The 17,714-nt window shown below is 45.9% G+C and overlaps 1 protein-coding gene and 4 non-coding genes across 5 annotated transcripts in view; 2 read left to right on the forward strand and 3 right to left on the reverse strand.

The window, feature by feature from the left end:
• Positions 1-140: 140 nt before the first annotated feature.
• On the reverse strand, positions 141-231 carry TRNAY-GUA (transfer RNA tyrosine (anticodon GUA)). The gene is given in 2 exon segments: positions 141-176; positions 195-231. It is a non-coding gene; the product is annotated as a tRNA-Tyr (tRNA).
• Positions 232-409: 178 nt separating this feature from the next.
• Positions 410-482, forward strand: TRNAR-ACG (transfer RNA arginine (anticodon ACG)). Its single transcript has one exon. It is a non-coding gene; the product is annotated as a tRNA-Arg (tRNA).
• A 1,094-nt stretch (positions 483-1,576) lies between these two features.
• TRNAR-ACG (transfer RNA arginine (anticodon ACG)) lies at positions 1,577-1,649 on the reverse strand. The gene has a single exon. It is a non-coding gene; the product is annotated as a tRNA-Arg (tRNA).
• A 376-nt stretch (positions 1,650-2,025) lies between these two features.
• TRNAY-GUA (transfer RNA tyrosine (anticodon GUA)) lies at positions 2,026-2,116 on the forward strand. Its single transcript is given in 2 exon segments — positions 2,026-2,062; positions 2,081-2,116. It is a non-coding gene; the product is annotated as a tRNA-Tyr (tRNA).
• A 5,103-nt stretch (positions 2,117-7,219) lies between these two features.
• DNAJC5B (DnaJ heat shock protein family (Hsp40) member C5 beta) overlaps positions 7,220-17,714 on the reverse strand; it is a 28,583-nt gene continuing 18,088 nt past the window's right edge. Inside the window, exons 2-4 of the mRNA XM_076332201.1 lie at positions 17,106-17,319; positions 12,919-13,093; positions 7,220-7,314 (exon numbers count right to left, since the gene is read on the reverse strand). Of these exons, the coding sequence (XP_076188316.1) occupies positions 7,220-7,314; positions 12,919-13,093; positions 17,106-17,319 (484 nt within the window). The remainder of the gene's footprint in view (positions 7,315-12,918; positions 13,094-17,105; positions 17,320-17,714) is intronic.

The following is a 17,714-nucleotide window of genomic DNA, read 5'->3' on the forward strand; positions in this document are numbered from 1 at the left end:
TTTTGGACTGTGGATTCAGGTTTGACTCCTAGTTTATGCAAACGCGTACCCGGCGGCCGCGCCCCCGGCCATCACCGAGGGGCCGAAAAAAGTCAAATTCCCCTGGGAGGGGAAAAAAAAGAAAAAAAAGATTCAGCGTCTCCTTCGAGCCGGAATCGAACCAGCGACCTAAGGATTCCCGCGGGGCAGCGCCTCTACAGTCCTCCGCTCTACCAGCTGAGCTATCGAAGGGACCCGCTTGCTGCCGCCCAGCGGCCGCCCCAGGTGCCACCCCAGCCCGCGCGGAGTTTTGAGCATGCGCTTTGCGAGGGCAGCGGTCGGGCGGGCTGAGCAGCGCATGCGCGCAGCGTGCCTGCGGTGGGAGAGGGGTTTGCTGAGCGGGCGGCGGCTCGGCTAGCGTCCGCGTGCAGGGCCAGTGGCGCAATGGATAACGCGTCTGACTACGGATCAGAAGACTGTAGGTTCGACTCCTGCCTGGCTCGGGTACCTTTTGGTGCCTCGGTTCGCCTCGCCAACGCCGCGTTTTCACTCGCCCGCGGAGAGGAAAACCAAACCGGCCTGGCCTCTCTCCCTCCCCGGCGGGCATCCCGGGGTGGGCGCCAAAACCCCATCGTGCTTACATAGAAACTTGCAGGGCACGGTGCCCTTAGATGTGCCCCTTTTTCCCTTTGAAACAGACGTCCGCCAAGTTACGTGTTCCCCAGGAGGTGCTCCTGACATGGCTCCCAATGGCGGCTACATGAGTCTGAGCACCAAGCGGAAAAATGAGGGTCTCCAGGGCTGGTGGGGTGCCCTTTCCTTGCGCCGCCTCTCGCCTGCCTGCACATCCTTGTATCGTGACCGTCACCAGCGCCGTTCACAGACGTGGCAAAACAAAGGATGGCGATTCCAAACGTTAGCAGCACTAACGAGCTACCTCTCGGTTATCTGTTCGTAACAGCACGAACCAATTTTTATAGTAAACTCGCACTGAATCCACAGACTGCGGTTACTCCGAGGCTGTGGACTAGTCTCAAATCTCATCACTGGGGGTGCCTTCCTCGCCGCTCCCGGTTGCGAGCCGTTCTTTACGCGCCGCGTAGCCTTTATATAGGTCAAAAATGGGTTTTTGCAAAATCACACACTTTTCATTCAACTGCACAACAAGGATGCTCTCGCACTTCTCACGACTAACGGATAATCACTCTGAAAACAATAGTCTTCATCACAGCAGTGCTGCTTGCTGCCTTCAGAGACCTCGCGGTTATTTTACGTGATGTCATTCGTAAGACTAACCGTACTGTGTCAGGCCAATGATGAGCACAGTGCTCCTCTCCCAGGGCCTAAAGGATTTTTCCCCATGTGAGTTAATTGGGTTAATTTGTTGGCACAGTTAATGCATTTGACAAGGCGTGTATTTAGATCGTTTGAGAAGGTTAAGCCTAGATGGCGTTTTACAGTTTCTACAGTTGTCTTTTCTGCTTTGGGACACAAAATAATCCCGTGATGTGCCGGGCGTATAAAAGGTGTTAAACGATGAGCTCAGACGAAAACGAACGATCCCCCCGTGCGTGCGTGACAGGATGAAAAACGAATGCGAGCCAGGCAGGAGTCGAACCTACAATCTTCTGATCCGTAGTCAGACGCGTTATCCATTGCGCCACTGGCCCCGCACAGCGGCACCTTCTCCTCCCTCTCCTGTAGACCCCAACACCCGAGCGCAGCGCCGCGCCCCGCCCCGGCGGACCCCGGCGGACCCCGCCGGACCCGGCCGGACCCGGCCGGCCGCTCTCCCGCCCCGCCGCGGCAGGCACGGGCCCAGGGCCCCCCCGCCCCGCACCCCCGCACGGCACAGCGCAGCGCATGCGCGCCCCGCCCCGCCCCGCCGGCAGGAGGCGCTCGCGGCAGACCCTGCCTCGCCCCGCGGCGAGCCCTGGCCGGGGCTGACGCCCGCCCTAGCGCTGTGCGCCCCGCGCATGCGCCGCGCGGCGCCTACGCGAGCCGTGCTGTGTTCTTGTGGCGTGGCGGCGGGACGACATGCAGGCCCCTTCGATAGCTCAGCTGGTAGAGCGGAGGACTGTAGAGGCATTGCCCCACGGGAATCCTTAGGTCGCTGGTTCGATTCCGGCTCGAAGGAGATGCCAAGTTTTTACTTTTTCCCCCTCATGCAAAGGCTTTTCTTTAATCAGTTGCAGATACGGTTGTTTTTCTCTACGAGATCCAGCTGCGTTGCAAACCGAGCCTCTTCTGCTGTGACTCGCTGACTTTCAGCAGGAGCTGTTGCTACGGGAGCAGAGGACGCCTGCTGTGTGACTGCCAACACCTCGTTAATTTTTAAAGGAAAACAAGATGTATGTTGTTCTTACTCCAGCTTACCACAAACCCTCACAAAGCAAGTTAGTGCAGGAGGATACCTGTTGAGATCCCTTCGTCTCATCGCAGTTAATTAAGTTGTTGAAATTCGGAGGGATTTTTTTCCAAACCTCCTCTCCTCTCCCCGAAATGTCTAGACACTATTTTTCCAGGCTAAGGAAGTATCTGTACATTTACATACTGCCACAATAGGAATACATTGTCAAATCCAGCCAGGTGGTACTTAGCACGTGTTATCTCTCTCCACTAGTGGGAAATCGCGTGTCTTTACCAGCATCTTTCTGAGATTATCTTGTAGGTGTGGGTTACCACGCAGTTGTCCCATACTATTGCCTTCCCAACCCTGGGACAGGTGACACTGGCACGAAGGACTGAGTCCTCTTGTATGAAATTCCTGCACCCGTTCGTCCCTCTCAAAGTGAAAGGAGATGCTGGATGTGATGATTTAGCTGACTTCAGTTCAGGGAGAGAAGGAAGGGGATTACTTTCATCCGCGGTCTTTCTCCTCGCTTTGTAACAGCACGATGAACATTTTCTTGTCTATAGAAAATGATAGTATGGAAAAAGAAATCAGTAATTTTAGCTGTGCTCAGTTTTGCATGCTTCATAATTTTTCTTTAATAATTTTATTCTAAAAAGAGGCAAAAATGTAATTTGTTTTGACTGAAATCATACCCATACTTTGGGTATTAATTCTTAGGGAAGGTAAACAATGAAATTAAATGACATACAGTTATGTTTGATGTTTTTTGGATGAAGCAGAGTGGTTTATCCTATCAACTTGTTGTGGGGAGAAACGTGCACAAACTACCTAAATAACTGGTTATGTTGATGGCAGGCCTAAATCTTCTGTGATTTTTCTTCCATTCAGTATTTTGAGTGAGTCAGGGTATGAGTTAATATCTAAGCATGCTAAAGGACAGCTCTTTGAGAATACATCCCGCTGAAACAGCTGCCCCCTGTCCATTTTTCAAATGCTTGGGCTTCTGTGGTCACAGAGACTGGATACCATCCTAGTGAGAAATATTCCCGTCCCGTAGCAGGCCCAGTCTATCTGGCACTCTGCACTGGCTCTCAGACAGCTGCAAAACCCCCGAGTGAGACGCTGGCCCCAGGGAAGTTGACGGGACATCTGCCATTGTCCTCTGCAGCATCACGGTTTCACTCTCTGCGCGCACCCCTTGCCGGGGGAAATCGTTCCGTATAGGAACTGATGCCAGTAAAACTACTGTGTTATATCACTCCATCACACTGCTGAATTTTTTTATGTAGACAAGCATTCTGCATTATAGAAAGGATTTGCAATGTGCGGCTATACCTTTGGCTGCTTTGCATAGGTAGGGTACATCTGCTGCAACCCAAGACCCGGGTTCCTCTCTGAGGAAACCCTGAGTTGCCGCTTGCCACTTGTCAGGGTGCAAAGCCGTAATTTTGGACAGCTGTCTCAACAGCTTTTCTACCTGTTACTGGAATGAAGTTGTTGATCGCGTGGAAAAGTAAAGGGCGTGCTACAATTCATACATACAACCTTTATTAGTCAGAGTGGTTGACAGCAAAGGTAGATCTGAATATGTAGTACTTTACATATAAATAAATGCGGCAAAACAGAACAAAATTTTGAGGATCTGTACATTTTGAGAAAGTTAATGGGTGTGCAACTGAACTTTACACAGAAACAGATCATGTAAGCATAGCTATGTTCACGTTAGGAACTTATCTGAAAAGCAAACAAATGAGTAAAAATCACATTGAAGAGCCAAGTCCTGAAATCCTTATTCATCCTTTCTCCACGTGTCCCCAGAATAGCTAGTCCTGACAGCAGCGAGAGGCAAATGCTCTGGTACTCTGAAAACTAAGTTTCCTCTTTGGAATTAAACCATGGGTTCAGACACTCAGATTTTTAAGCTGCAAGTCCTGGAGAACCCACTCAGAGCCTTGGTCATTGGTTTGTTCTGAGGTTTTTGGCTAACTGAGATAATACATTGTGGATCTTCTGTACAGATCCTCATGTCAGTAAAAGGGCTTTGCAAACATGCGGCAGCTTGTCCATCTTTGCATCACACTGTGAGATCGAGTCATAAATCTTTCCCAAGATTTCCCAAGAAAAATCTCTCATTTAGAAAGGGTGAATAAGAACCACCATCTTGAGCCCATGGACATAATTTTCTTGATTTCAGTAAGCTTTGGCTCTGGCCCATAGAGTGGGGTCTGGAGGGACATCGAAGGTGTTGCATATGAAAAAAATTCCCCAATTGCTTTTGCTAATCTGGGATTTACCTTTCCCTCCCTGGCTTTAGGCCTGATCTGTAGCTGTTGTTGAAATCAAGGGTGCAATTCTCAGTGAGTTCCATGGGAGCAGGAGGGATTTCACGCGGGAAAGGATTCCACGTACAATGTGTAGCTTTACACTAGACTTCTCTCCAAATGCCTTTTCCATCTCTGCTGGAAATAGTCACTACATAGCATGTGCACACTGTCGCAGTGAATGTCTCTACCAGACAGCAAAATTTAAGAAATCACTTAGCCTGCAGATATGTCACATATTACGTGCTCTCCCTACTCCTTTGTTGGGTGATAACATCTTACACCAGAGTAAACACCGTGCGAAAGGGAATAGCGAGGAAAGCCAAAAGACGTGTGTGTGCGCGTGTGTGCGCTGGGGCGAGTGGGTGCTGGTGTCCCCCGGCACGTACCCAGTGGGCTGCGCCCTGCCCGTCTCGCAGCACTAGCACCCTGACACCCACGCCGTCTGATCTGGCCACCCAGCGGGAAGATCTGCGGCACTCGGCTGCCGCTGGGAACGTGCCTTCTGGGGTCACGTCTCCACAGCGGCAGGATGGTGTCGCCAGCTCCCCTCCCCTGGGAGCACCGGGAGGGATGGGCACATCCCCCTGGTGCCGCTGGGCAGGCAGGACGGCAGTCTGGATTTATGTACGTAGGAGTGGCCTCCAAATTTATTTGCAAGACGCAACTGAGGACAAAGAAGAGCCCATGGGTAGGAGGGGAGCGAGTGCCTGTCCACAGCCCCAGCCATGCCGGGACTTCCCCTCTCCTCTGAAGCAGAAAAATAGGGCTATTTCTGACGGCAATGTGAGCATTAGCTGGCCCAGGTGCCTGCGCCTGGGGAACAGATACATAACCTGAACTGGAATTAATGGCTTTTAAAATGTCCATGTGTTATAGGAACTTTAAAGAAATGTTAAAAGTACTATTTCCTGACTTTGGAGTTACAGCTAGTGCGATGAAACACACTTTTTTCCCATATATTTAGCTGCCACTGAATGACATTTGATGTGAAAGGTGAGAATAGAAGGAAGACAATAATGTTTCACAACCACAGAATCCAATTTTAAGGAAGGGAGTAACACTTTTGACTAGCTATATATTCATTGGTCTATATAATTCAGTGGTACATTACGTCCCCCTTTGGACTGCAGCACTGTGATTAGAGGAGCAAAAATAGCAAATGCACAGAACTGACAATGATTGATGTAACATGATCAATAAAGAGAAATTCAGCTGTCTAAGGCTTAAACTACTATGTCAAACCAGTGAAGTGCTAAGTTTAAGATCTCAGAGGTATTTCTTTAGCTCTTACAAATTAGAAGCCTAATTTCTTCATGCTTGCTTTAGCCACACCACACTATCTCCACTGACTTGTGCAGCGGTACACCTGAACGTACATCTCTTCCCTACCTCTTTATTTATAATCACGCCATGTGCTCTTAAAGCCCCTGCGCCTGGGGCAGAGGGGAGGACCCAGGCTCACCCCGATGAGCCAGGCTGAGGAGGACGGTCGCTCCTCTGCTGCTTGCCTGACCTGCCAAATCCTTGCTGCTCCTGCAGCCCCGGTGCCAGTGCTGGCGCGATGGCTCCTAGCCCAGTGCCAGCGGGGCAGCGGAGCTGGCAGCCAGGGGCATGGCGGAATAAGCAAGCCAGCAGAAAGCTGTTGGCTGGGGACCAATTCCCAGCACATTGCAGCTGCAGCCGGAGAAGCCGGGGCTGCCCAGCATGGGCGGCAGGCCCGTCCAGGCTGGAATGGGGGAGATTTGCCATGGGACTGTCACCGGCTACGGGGAGAGGAGAGGGGCTCTGGGGCAGCCCAGGGCCAGCCTCCCCCTCCATAGGGTGTTTGCCCACTGTCTCCCAGGTTTGCAACTTGTGCAGGGGAGGACACAGAGCCTATGTGTGCTTCTGGTGCTGGATGAGGCTCCTGGATTTGGAGTGGCCTGCGTTGTAACCACCAGCAGAATGATCCCCGAGCACTTTGTCCTGGCTTGGGTTTATAATTGCTGGGGCTGGGCCCCAGCAAGCTGCCAGCTGCTTTCCAAAGAGCATTTCTTCTCTGGGAAGGACAGCCGCGTCTGCCTCGCCACCGACTTTCCCTCTGAGATCTGCTAAAGAGCGTTTCCAGGGCTCTCTCACAGGAACATTTCACATCCAGCAAAACTGCTGCACGCGAGGAGCGTTCCTCGGGCAGGGAGAGACAGAGCGGTGTGTCTGGAGAGGGACTCGGGACTGTGTCCGAAAGGTGAAACCTCAGCTGAGGGCAGCGAGGAGAGCAATCATACCAAAGGGAGTATTATTAGAGGGAAAGACCATGCTGAGCCTGGCAGTTTGAAGCCGTGAGAGACCAGCGTGTTGGTCTGTAGAGCTCTGTACTGGCCACAGGTATCTCCTTGCAGAGTGTAGATATCAACCTACTTGAAGCGGCCTAGAGAGAGATTCTGCCTTGATAGGAAATTACTCTCAGGTTACTCTTGATTAGCTTAAAGACAACTACAAATACAGGCTGCACAGCTTATCACGTGTTTTTTTCTCTCTGTGACACTTAGTGGGAAGCACCAACAGGTCGTGTTTGCCCGCTCTAGGAGTCTGTGCGATAGTTCCGATGGCTGTCCCCTATTAGCTGTGTCTTCTCGGTTGCGTTAGTCGGCTGAAGTACGATAGGAGTTTCTCCATCTAAATTGGGGAGGAAGACAGAAAATACTTTACAAATCCTTCGCTTGCTACCAAAGTCAAATTTGTCGTTAGCACCACAACATTTCGTCTGCTGTTGTGGCTATGGCTTAATCTTGGCTTCACAGACAGCTGTGTGCGCACTGAAGAGGCAGCAATGCCCACACCGATTCTACAAATGCTCTTACTCCTTGTCCACGTGTAATGGCAGATTTCTGGGTGACTATTGCTGTTGTTACTAAACTGGACATTAGCTGTACCTGGTGCTTTGCAGAGATTGCAAGATAAGGGTCCTTGCCTGTTCCAATTGCAAGTGCTTGTTCCTGCAAATGTCTGAATATAATGAGCGCTGTTGTGAGTCAGCAAGCACTAACCTTGACAGTCTTCGCAAGAATGGGCCAGAAATGAGTCTTGAAGAAGGCAAAGTTAACAGTAAAGAAAGAAGAGAGTTAAAAGGAAAAAAATGCATGAGCAGTAATTCACTTGAGAGGGAAGAAATCAGATATATCCTGAAAGCCAGCTAGTTAAATAAAAATGTTAAATTGCATTTTGAAGTCTTATGTAATATATATACAATAGGATTTTGAGAATTACTGTTTTAATGAGTTTGGAACTGCCAAAACCTCATATTATCACTATATATATAAATCCTTACTGCTTTGCACTTTCTCATTCCGTGCAGTTACGTGTTTGGTTTCCCAATATACCTGTAAAAAATGCAGTTGTTGTAGAGCGGAGGAAAGTGAAGTCCTTACAGAGTTCCCTGACGGCTGTTGTGTTCCCTCTGATAATGAACAAGGTTTGGCTGCCCTTCTCCTGGGCCTCTTTCCAACCCACCATTTTTGGGGGAGGAGGGGTCTCAAGACTCAGAGACTGACTTTTAAAGGTTCAGCCATCCCAGTGAAGTGTTTTCATATGAAAAATTCTGGACTATCTGTATCTTGATACTAGCACAGCCTTCACAGTAATTGAATACAAATGATGACTTTTTTTGCCGAATGACCGAATGTTCAGAAGAAAACTCATCTGACATTTCCTCCTGTTTACATGACAGTTGATGGGATGAATCATGGGCAAAAGATGTAATGTACAGGAGTAACTTTACCCAGAGCAGGAATCTAATTGCATGCCATACGGCTTTCCCTCAGTGGGGGTAGAACAACTTTGACTCTGTCAAGGTGAAAGGCAAGAATGATTAAATGCCAAGCAGCTTCTCTGTATGGGCAATTCCGTATTTAGACACAAGGTCAAAGACAGACATGTTTCGTAACTTCTAAAATTATATGAGTAATTAATGCTTAGAGCTCAACTCAGGCGCAGATCAGTTTGGCAGTTCCAATCCATTTTTAAGTTGCGATGTATTTTCTAGATTTCTGAGCAGTACTCCCTCCCACCCGCTCCTGCCTCCAAGTTGTTCATTTTAGGGAGGATTGTTGACGGCGGGCGGAGGCTAGCCGTTCATTTTGCTGTGATACCCAGATGTGCAACAAAATAGGACCCACTGCAAATCTGCCGCATTGCTTCCAGCTGATCTGCAGACAGTTCTGAGCTGACACCTTCCCCAAGTATTTTGCTGCCCACATCCTTCTAAGATTTATGATTTTTTTTTATCAGAACAAGGACCCATGGTATAATAAACTGTACAAATATAGCCTGCTAATGGAGAGCTGCAGAATGGAGGTGCGGCAGAATTCACAGTTTAAACTGCTTTCTATAGATAGCTCTTGCCCACTGTTCGCCTACATTGGTATCATATGGAGTGCGGAGGAGACAATGAAGTGCTAGAAACTTATTGCTTCTGAGTTGGGAAAGTATTTTGTTATTCAGGTTCTTTTTTCTTTTTTTTTTCTCCCCTCTCCCAGATGTCATTTTCTCTAAAATGAAAGTTGGTCTAGAAATGCCTTGCTTTGTTGTTACGATGATAACCAAACAGGAGAGGAGGACAAACCTGCCAAACTGCTTGAGTGCATCATTACAGCCTGAAGTACCAAGGCAATCCAAATTCCAACGGCACCTCCTCTGGGACCACAAAAGTCAACAAAAGGTTTGCCATCGACTTCTGTGGAAGCAAAATCTGGCAACCTGCCCCGTGTGTGCGAGTGAAAGTGATGAACCGTTGCATGTATCCGTGCTGCAGACAAGCGAGTGATACTTCCCTCTGCCAGTGCATTTTTGCAGGTCACCCGTAACATCATGGCATGATACCACAGATTACCCTACTTTACACTTTCTTAATGTCATGTTTGATCTGAAACCCTAAAAAATGTCATGTTGAAAATGTAATAATCCAAATGTAAGACTTATTTTGGAAAGTGATCATCCATTGTACGTTAGGCCACAGTCCTCTGTGGTACAAATCAGTAGTCGTGAGAAGAAATCACTGTAACCTAAGTACAGGCCAGGGCTTGCAAATCCCTAAGTTCCTTTCGTTCTGACGGTCATGCTACCCATGGAAGTACCTGCTCTAAAACAAATCTCTCACGGTAGATATTCAACTAGCTGAGCATTAGAACTAGTCAAATATATTTGGATAAAACTTTCTTCTAGAGGAATATGCCATTTTATCAGAATTGAAGCCTTTGACATGGTTGTGTTGATTTCAGTGACAACTCACTTTGCTTTTACATTTTAGGGAATGGATCACTGAATTTTTGGCCTCACATCTCTTTTTTTCACTAATGATTATGTTTTATGGTATGTTAATTTGAGGGATGAAATCAACTGTGTAACACCTTAATTTTGTTAAGGAGAAATGTGAGGGACTCTGAAAATTATGACTGTTGTGCCAGCTCAAAAGATGAAGTCTAAATCTCAGCTCCCACAACATGCATATTGTCTCTTCTGTGCAGGACGGCCAGCTCCAAGTAGCTCCCACTGAGCGCAGCAACAACTGGTGGAGACCTGCTCTCAGAGGTTTTTAGCATCAGGAATGCTGATGTTTTATCAATGTTGCATTCCTCAGAAAAGCAATGACTGACTACAAAATATTTGGATAAATTAAAGTATGGCCTTAGCTTGAGAATACACATTTTGACCTTAGCAAAAAAGTTCTGGCTAGCAATAACATAGATACTGGGGACAGCAGGAAGAAAAGAAATTAATTACCAGGTAGAATGCTCAGTCTGTGGGCAGAGGGCATGCGAAGAATTTGGATCCTAATAGGATTTCCTCTTCCAAAATGAAATCTGCTGCAGGAGTGATTACAGTTTGTTTCTGAATTACCTGCAGGAGCATTTCTATAATTTACATAAAGGAAGCCATGAGTATTCATTTCTATGGCCCAACATTTGAAAATGTCTGGTGGAAAAGCCCAATCTTTGCCATTCTAAGTCAGCTGCATCTTTTTGGCCAGCATCCCTAAAATTTGGGGGGGGGGGGGGGGAGGGAGAGGGAGGAAGTGCAGTTTGAGCTGGTTATCATTCATTTTTCTAAATGCGGTGCCTATTTTCCTTTCAGCTGCAGAAAAGATGCTCACATTATCCTCTGTCATGAAGTTTTTACTTTTATTCCTGATACATTGCTCTTTTTTAATCTAATTTTAAAATATAGAGAATTCTACTCTACTGAGACAAGCTGGTTTTGATTGGTAGGAAAATGTAGCAAGACTGAAGAGAAGGGTAGGAAAGGTAGAAATATCTAGTTTTCTCCAGGCCCTACCTATATACTTAATATTGTCTTCAAAATACTTAAAACACATAATTCCACATTCTGTTTATTTTTCAGACTGGTACTTCGCTAAACATTTTAAATTATTTGTTAAAATTGATATCTCAGTGAGACTTTGTGGGAGTAAAGGGATGGGAAGGTGGCCTAAAATTACTGAATACCAGTAAATACCACCTGTGCTGGAAGGAGGGAGAAATTTTTTTTCTGCCACTGCGGAATTTTGTGCTGGATTTTGAGAGAGAGCAAAATACCTGCCAGATTACAAAAAAAGGCAGAATTAAAAAATCCTTATTCTTCAAAGTTCCATCTTCATGTTTCAAACTTGGCTTTGGTGTCACAGACCCATAAATATCAAGACCCATTTTAGATTTGCACTTTTCAGGTGCCTCATGTTGTAGACTATATTACATTTTTTTCACATAACACATTGTGGTTATAAAGCTTTCACTAATAGTTTTTATTGCCTTTGCAGAGACAGAACAAGTATGATCAATTTTTAAGCTGACTGTATTTACCTTGATACGCCTCTAGGCAAAACCAATTTAAAAACGTCACCACACGTTGGCATATCAGTTATATAAATAGCATTTGTTTCAGCTACTACAAGTGTTTTGTTGCATATTTAAGGAAGGGTAAATTTGTGTGAAAATTTTTTGGGAAAAAAAAATTCTTCCTGCTAAGGGAACATGACATTTGCAATCTGGCAGTGCTAATTTGAGCATAATAAACATAAGAATATAACAGCGTAAGACCTTCCATAAGAATGGAAGAGAAAAAGAGTGAGCTGACTGCTTAGGTCTTTCCTCATAAAAAAAGCATAATCCTAATCATAGTTTATATAAATTTGCGGCTGAAAAGTGGCCTAGGTCTTCCCCTAATACCTTGGCCTCTTATTGCTGGAGCAAGGATCATTGCCTCTCTCAGCCTGTCCTGCAAGTGTCCAAATCTAACCAGTTTGAGATGTTTCTGCTCCCCCTGAAGATGAAGGCAAAACTCTGCCCCACTTCAGCAGATTAGGACAGGGCTCTTTGCTCAAAACACGTAAGCCATGCTAGTGTCAAATTAGGAAATCACCACCATCATCTTTTGGTATAGCCAAAACCTGAGTATGCAGCCGGCGGATGCAGCAAAGCCGAGAAAAGAGGGTGACATGCTGCGAAGGGGGTCCTGCTGCCCCCAGCCCGTGTTCCCAGCTGGGTGCTCTTGCTCCCTTCTTTGAGCTGGCATTAGCACTTGGCCTGCCCCACTGTGAAGCACAGCAGGGAGTTAAATGGGCAGGGAACTACACACATTTTTGAGAGGATTAGTTTTCACCTGGATTGAATCCAAGATCTGGCTCCTGGTAAGGCACTACAATTGCTACTGCCAGTGCAGAAGAGAGCAAGCAGCTTGGGGGCTGGATGGGAGAGGGGCAGACCGCGGCAGCTCGATGCAAACTGTCTTAGGTTACTGCACAACCTTACTGTTGGAAACTTTGCATCTTTTCTTGAAGCCTTTTCTTGAATGGGTACAGTTGGCCCATCACAGTCAGTGATAAATTTTACATGAATAAAAACCGAATGACAGTTCAGGCAGATCAGATGGGGCAAGCACCAGTCCAGGCAGAGCCTAATCTATAAGTACAGGATCTAGGATGTGAAGCAACGTGGGCATGGGGGCTAGAGGGTGAACATTGTCTCTTAAGAAGAGCCCTGAGACTTGCAATGTTTAAGTGTCTCATAAGAGATACAGGAGATATTTAATTGTTAGTGCCATAAGTTTAGTTTTTCATTAACACTCAACTTGGAAGTTCATCAGGTCATGGAGTTAGCTGGAGTGAATTGGCACGTCTCCACTGATGTCTGGAAGCAGCCTCAGGATCGTGAGCAGAACATCTGGCCTACAGGCTTTAAAGATTGTTTTGAACAGCTTTGCCACACAGTAAGCCCCTATAATACACACCTCTTTCCATGTCGTTCTTAATTTGCTCTTCCAAATCTTCTGGAGACACACAAAACTCCTGCTCTTCCCCTTCGGGTGCTTTGGGTTTACACTTTCCACAGCAGCAGTTGAAGCAGCAGCAGAGGCAGCAGCAGAGGTAGCAGCCCGTCAGCAGGCCACAGACTGCAAACAGGCCCTGGGTTAAACACAGCAGGAGGAAAACCCCGTAAGCAATGACCTTCCTGAAACTTGTGGCAGTCTCTTACAGCTGAAGGCAGATTGTCAAAGGAACTCGGGTTCCCAAGTGCTTGGCACTCAGAGGAGTCCAGCCACTGGCCAAGTGCCTAAACAAGGGCCAGATCTTCCAGAGTCCTCCTCATCCACCAGCTTCTACTTGCCACTCAGGACCATGTCCACAAAGAAGATACCAACCAACAGGCCCCTGCATGCTCAACTTTTGAAAGTCTGTCTTCAGCTGATGGCCCTCAGAAAAAACTTCCAGGCGGTATGCAAAACCCCACCCACCTTAAAATGACTCATTTCCATCTTAAAAATGACTCATTTGCCCAAGATCTTTTTCACAAACACTTATTTACTGGCAGGTTCTTGTCAATAATAAAGCCAAAAGAAAAAGAAGCAAAGACCCAGATGCATCCCACATAACTTTAGGCACTGAACTAAGGCATCCAAATTAGGACTGTAATGCCCGTGGGCTCCCCGATGGTAAGTTGAAAGCCCTTCCAGAGTGTGATTCAGCCCCAGGGGGATTTGAATTGCCCATTGGGGGTGTCTGTCTCTCTCCCCATTAGCCTGTGCAGGAGCATACAGGTGACAACTCCTAAATTAGACTCCTCGGGCTGTGGTTTCTTGATCTGGGGACTCAGGCAGCAAGAAGTTCCCACCTGCATCGCCCTCTGCTCACTCCTGTCCCTGTGGCACAAAGCGTGGAGGCTTCAGCAGAGCCAGCACAACTGCTGAGACCAGAGATCTCAGCCAGATTCAACAGCCAGAAGATTTTAATTTACAGAGCTTTTCTTCCTCCAGACCAGCTCACTGCCTGGGTTCACAGCACAGCTCCACAGCTGCTTGCGTTGGGGGCTGCGTGCCATGTCGCGGCAGTGGGACGGGGGCCTGCAGAAGGGGAGCCCTTAGGCTGGCATTGCCGCCCCATGCTCCATGGGTGTATGACAGCAGCCTGGCTCCTGACCCGGGGTGGATCCAGGCCTGCACTGAGATGTTTGTGGTAGAGGAGAAACCTCCACATGTCATCGTGGACATAGTGGTGTAAGACTAAAGGAAAGCCAGTGACAATCCTGAAAGGGGAATCAAGGCTGATATGTGGAACGTGTCTGTAGAGACAGCACAGCTTTGTGGCCACCAGCTACACGTAAGTTAACGTGAAGGTACACCCAGGCTTTAGCATTATAGTTATACAGTCTGCCCTTTACTAACTATTTGTTATATTCATAAGAAAACATGCCACTGAGGAAAAAAGCAAGCACAAATGTCAGGATATTGTCAAACTTTGACAATGAAGCTATGTAAATAACACTCAGTTATGTATGCGTGTCTCAGACGATGTTAGTGGGGGCCGACTGGAGCATCTTTGAAGGTAATAAGACTATTTATGTGCCTAATATTAATACAGGCATGCATCAAGAGTGAACAAGGTGGTTTTAAATGAAAAGAAGGACTCTGACTTTTTCTTTTAAAATGTTTTCTGTCCAACGGACACCCAAAACTGTTCTAAATGCTGTAACCCCTAAAATAAGTTATCTGACTGTTTATCATTTATGTCATAACGAAGAATAAATCACCACAATGGATAGAATGAAAAAAGACAAAATAAAAGTGTATAGAGGGAAAAAATACTTGAATCTATTCGTGATACCTTAAATGTTTCAAGATTTCTTGTGCTTATATTATCATAGTTAGTAAATCAAGAATCAGTTTATTGATGTGATCAATAAACTGTCTTCATGGTAGAGGGAGAATTGCTTTTTGCTAAAACAGTTAAATGAACAGTGCCTATGCCTGCCAGTGGAGAAGCAGTTAAAGTTCCCATTACCCATGTCAGTATGTTCCCAGTTTAATATGCCTGCTAAGAAGTCTGGCACTCCGAAAAAAAGTAATTTTCACTTTGCGTTTCTCCTTTCATTTGAGTTTCGTTACTTCTAATGATACACCTCCTCACAATCGTCGGATTTTCTGAGTATGAGTGTGATAGGAAAGAGGATTTACCAGGAATGTTTGTAGTTGAAGAGAAGATAACGAGTGAAAGCTGTGGTCCCTACTGTCTTCTACCTGAATGCAGGAAATTAAGGGTCCAGAGGTCATCTGCAGATGATGCCTCAGATTCAGATAGTATTATGATGGCCAATATAAAAATCTAAAACTGACCCAGCATTTGTGCATGAGTTAAAAAGAGATGAGGAATAGTGAGCTCAGCTTGCAAAGAACACTTGGTGGCCCGTTTATGCTTTGGAGGTGGCAAGATTTTGGGTTGGGGGAGGGATAGAGAGACCACCTGTGACAATCCTCAAATGAGTCTATATGCATATTTTGGATTTTTTGCACCGGATTCTTAAAAACCAGGAAGCAGTGATTACTTTTGCTGGGATATTCATCATATCTCACCTCACCTCTGGGATACAGCTTCCTTGAAACAATCCACACGTTCCTCCTTTAGCTGCTAGGGACTTACTAGCTTCTCTCTGTACTCTCCAGTGCTCTCATGAGTCAAAATCACAGCAGTTATTTCTGTTCCTGATTTTCTAACCACAAAGGATTTTATACTTCATAAAACCTCCATTAAAGATCGGTAAGCAGAAGAGGAAATGAAAGCTAAAAAACCAGCAAACAGTGAAGAAAACCTTGTTTAGCAAGACTGTTAAAGGAGTCAATACTGCTGCTCTCTCAGCTCTAGGGCAATGCTTCCTGGCATCTGAACCATGACAAAGAGGCCGAAGGAGAGGGTGGAGAGCAAAGACAAGAGGGAATGATCCAGCAGGAGAAGACAGTGACTGTGGTGGGGAGTCCAGCCTGCAGCAGGAGCCAGCTACAGCAGCTGCCAGCAGGCAGCCGCCAGCCTGCTTCTGAGGGTGCGACCGTGCCTTTGAGCATTCATTAGTTTCACTCACTGTTCTGCATTTGAGCAGCTTCCATCTCATCCTGATTCAGCAGACAAATTATGCTTCTCAGACCCAGAAATTGCCCAAGTGACTTCCCAGTTTGAAAGGGGACTGCGGGGCAGTGAAGCACTGCCCTGATCCGTGCTGAATACAGGAATCCATGTTCTACGGTTCTCAGATCAAAGCTGTCATAGTGTGATTGCCTCACACAGTACAGGTCATGTTCCTAATGTATTCCACGGGAGTCCTTGCTTTCCTGTGCTTCTATTGCTGGAAATAGGTGGGGACAGCATGGATTTTGCACATTTGCAATTCTGTTGGTTTGTTACATTTCTGTAACATTCCAATAATTGCTGAAACACTCGAATCTGAGGTATGCAAACATCAGAGGACACCAGTGACATAAGAGAACACATGAACACAGCTCCTTCATGACTAGAACAGCCCATGATGTGTTTTGCCTTGAGCAATATGCCAGTTTTTGATGTACCATTCTCTTCCTTTCCTACTCTCTTCCTCCACTCCACCCTTCTCACCTTTTCTTCCACTTCCTTTCTCTCACCCCCTCGCCAGGGCACATATATGACACCACAATCACAGACTGTAATGTATTATTATTGCTTACTTACGCTCTGTGCTATATATAGCAAAGAACACAGCTAAATTTGTACTGTAATAGCTTATTAACTGGTTGTCACATAAGCGGGACTTCTTGGTTTTGAACAATGAGTCATTTTTATTTAGTCATTGCTGAAAAGAAAGTCAAAATTAACCTGGAGCACTAGATTCAAATTTAATTAATGTCTGAAAGTGTTACAAAACATGCACTCTATTTAACTATTTACCAAGTTAAAAAGAAAACATTCTTTATTAGCACTATTCTGAGCTGATGTTACATTCTGCCACTGTCGATTTTCCAGATAATGTTTTTTAATTAAGCTTTTAGTAGCGGTTTAGATTCAGATCTTACTATTTGTTAAGCCTGGAGAGAGACCATGTTTTTCAGGGGGTTCCTTGTGTGTGTAATTGTCTGTGTGCGTTGTAACACTTGATTTCCAACAGAAAATAACAGCTTACCTTTGCCCACCAGCTTGAGAGCATGAAGTAGGTGTTAACATTTTCCTCACCAAACTGTTCTGCCACATAGAGCCCTAATGAACCATACTTGTCATATATGTTTCGCTTGGACAGATCAGTCAGTGTTGCATGGGCATTGTTAATCTCTTTAAATTTTTCTGCAGCCTCTGGGTTGTCTGGATTCTTGTCAGGATGATATTTCAAAGCCAGTTTTCTTAAACATGGAAAAAAAAAGAAACCAGAAGGAAAAGAAATCATCTGTATGTGTGCATGTATACAGACACTTACAAAACATTACAAAATATTTTAGTAGAGATATAATCATTCTGAACAGTGTGTCCAGCCTTCTTTTTTCCAGCTCTGATGTACTCAGTGGAAGAAAAGTGACACAAAGTGACTGAACGTGAGAGTTTTGGTAAAAGAGGTGTTCCTGTTACACTGAGCATGAACTTTGTGTATTGATACCTAGTCAGCTACCATGTTAAAGAGACAGTGATATATGCTGAAAGCACAGATTGCAGCATGATAATAAATCACACGCATTTGCTGCATTATGATTGCCAACTGATTTGCATAATTTAGCAGGTTTCAACAAAGATAAAGATTTTT

This window comes from Aptenodytes patagonicus, chromosome 2 (assembly GCF_965638725.1).
Source record: "Aptenodytes patagonicus chromosome 2, bAptPat1.pri.cur, whole genome shotgun sequence".
NCBI classification, from domain to species: Eukaryota; Metazoa; Chordata; class Aves; order Sphenisciformes; family Spheniscidae; genus Aptenodytes; species Aptenodytes patagonicus.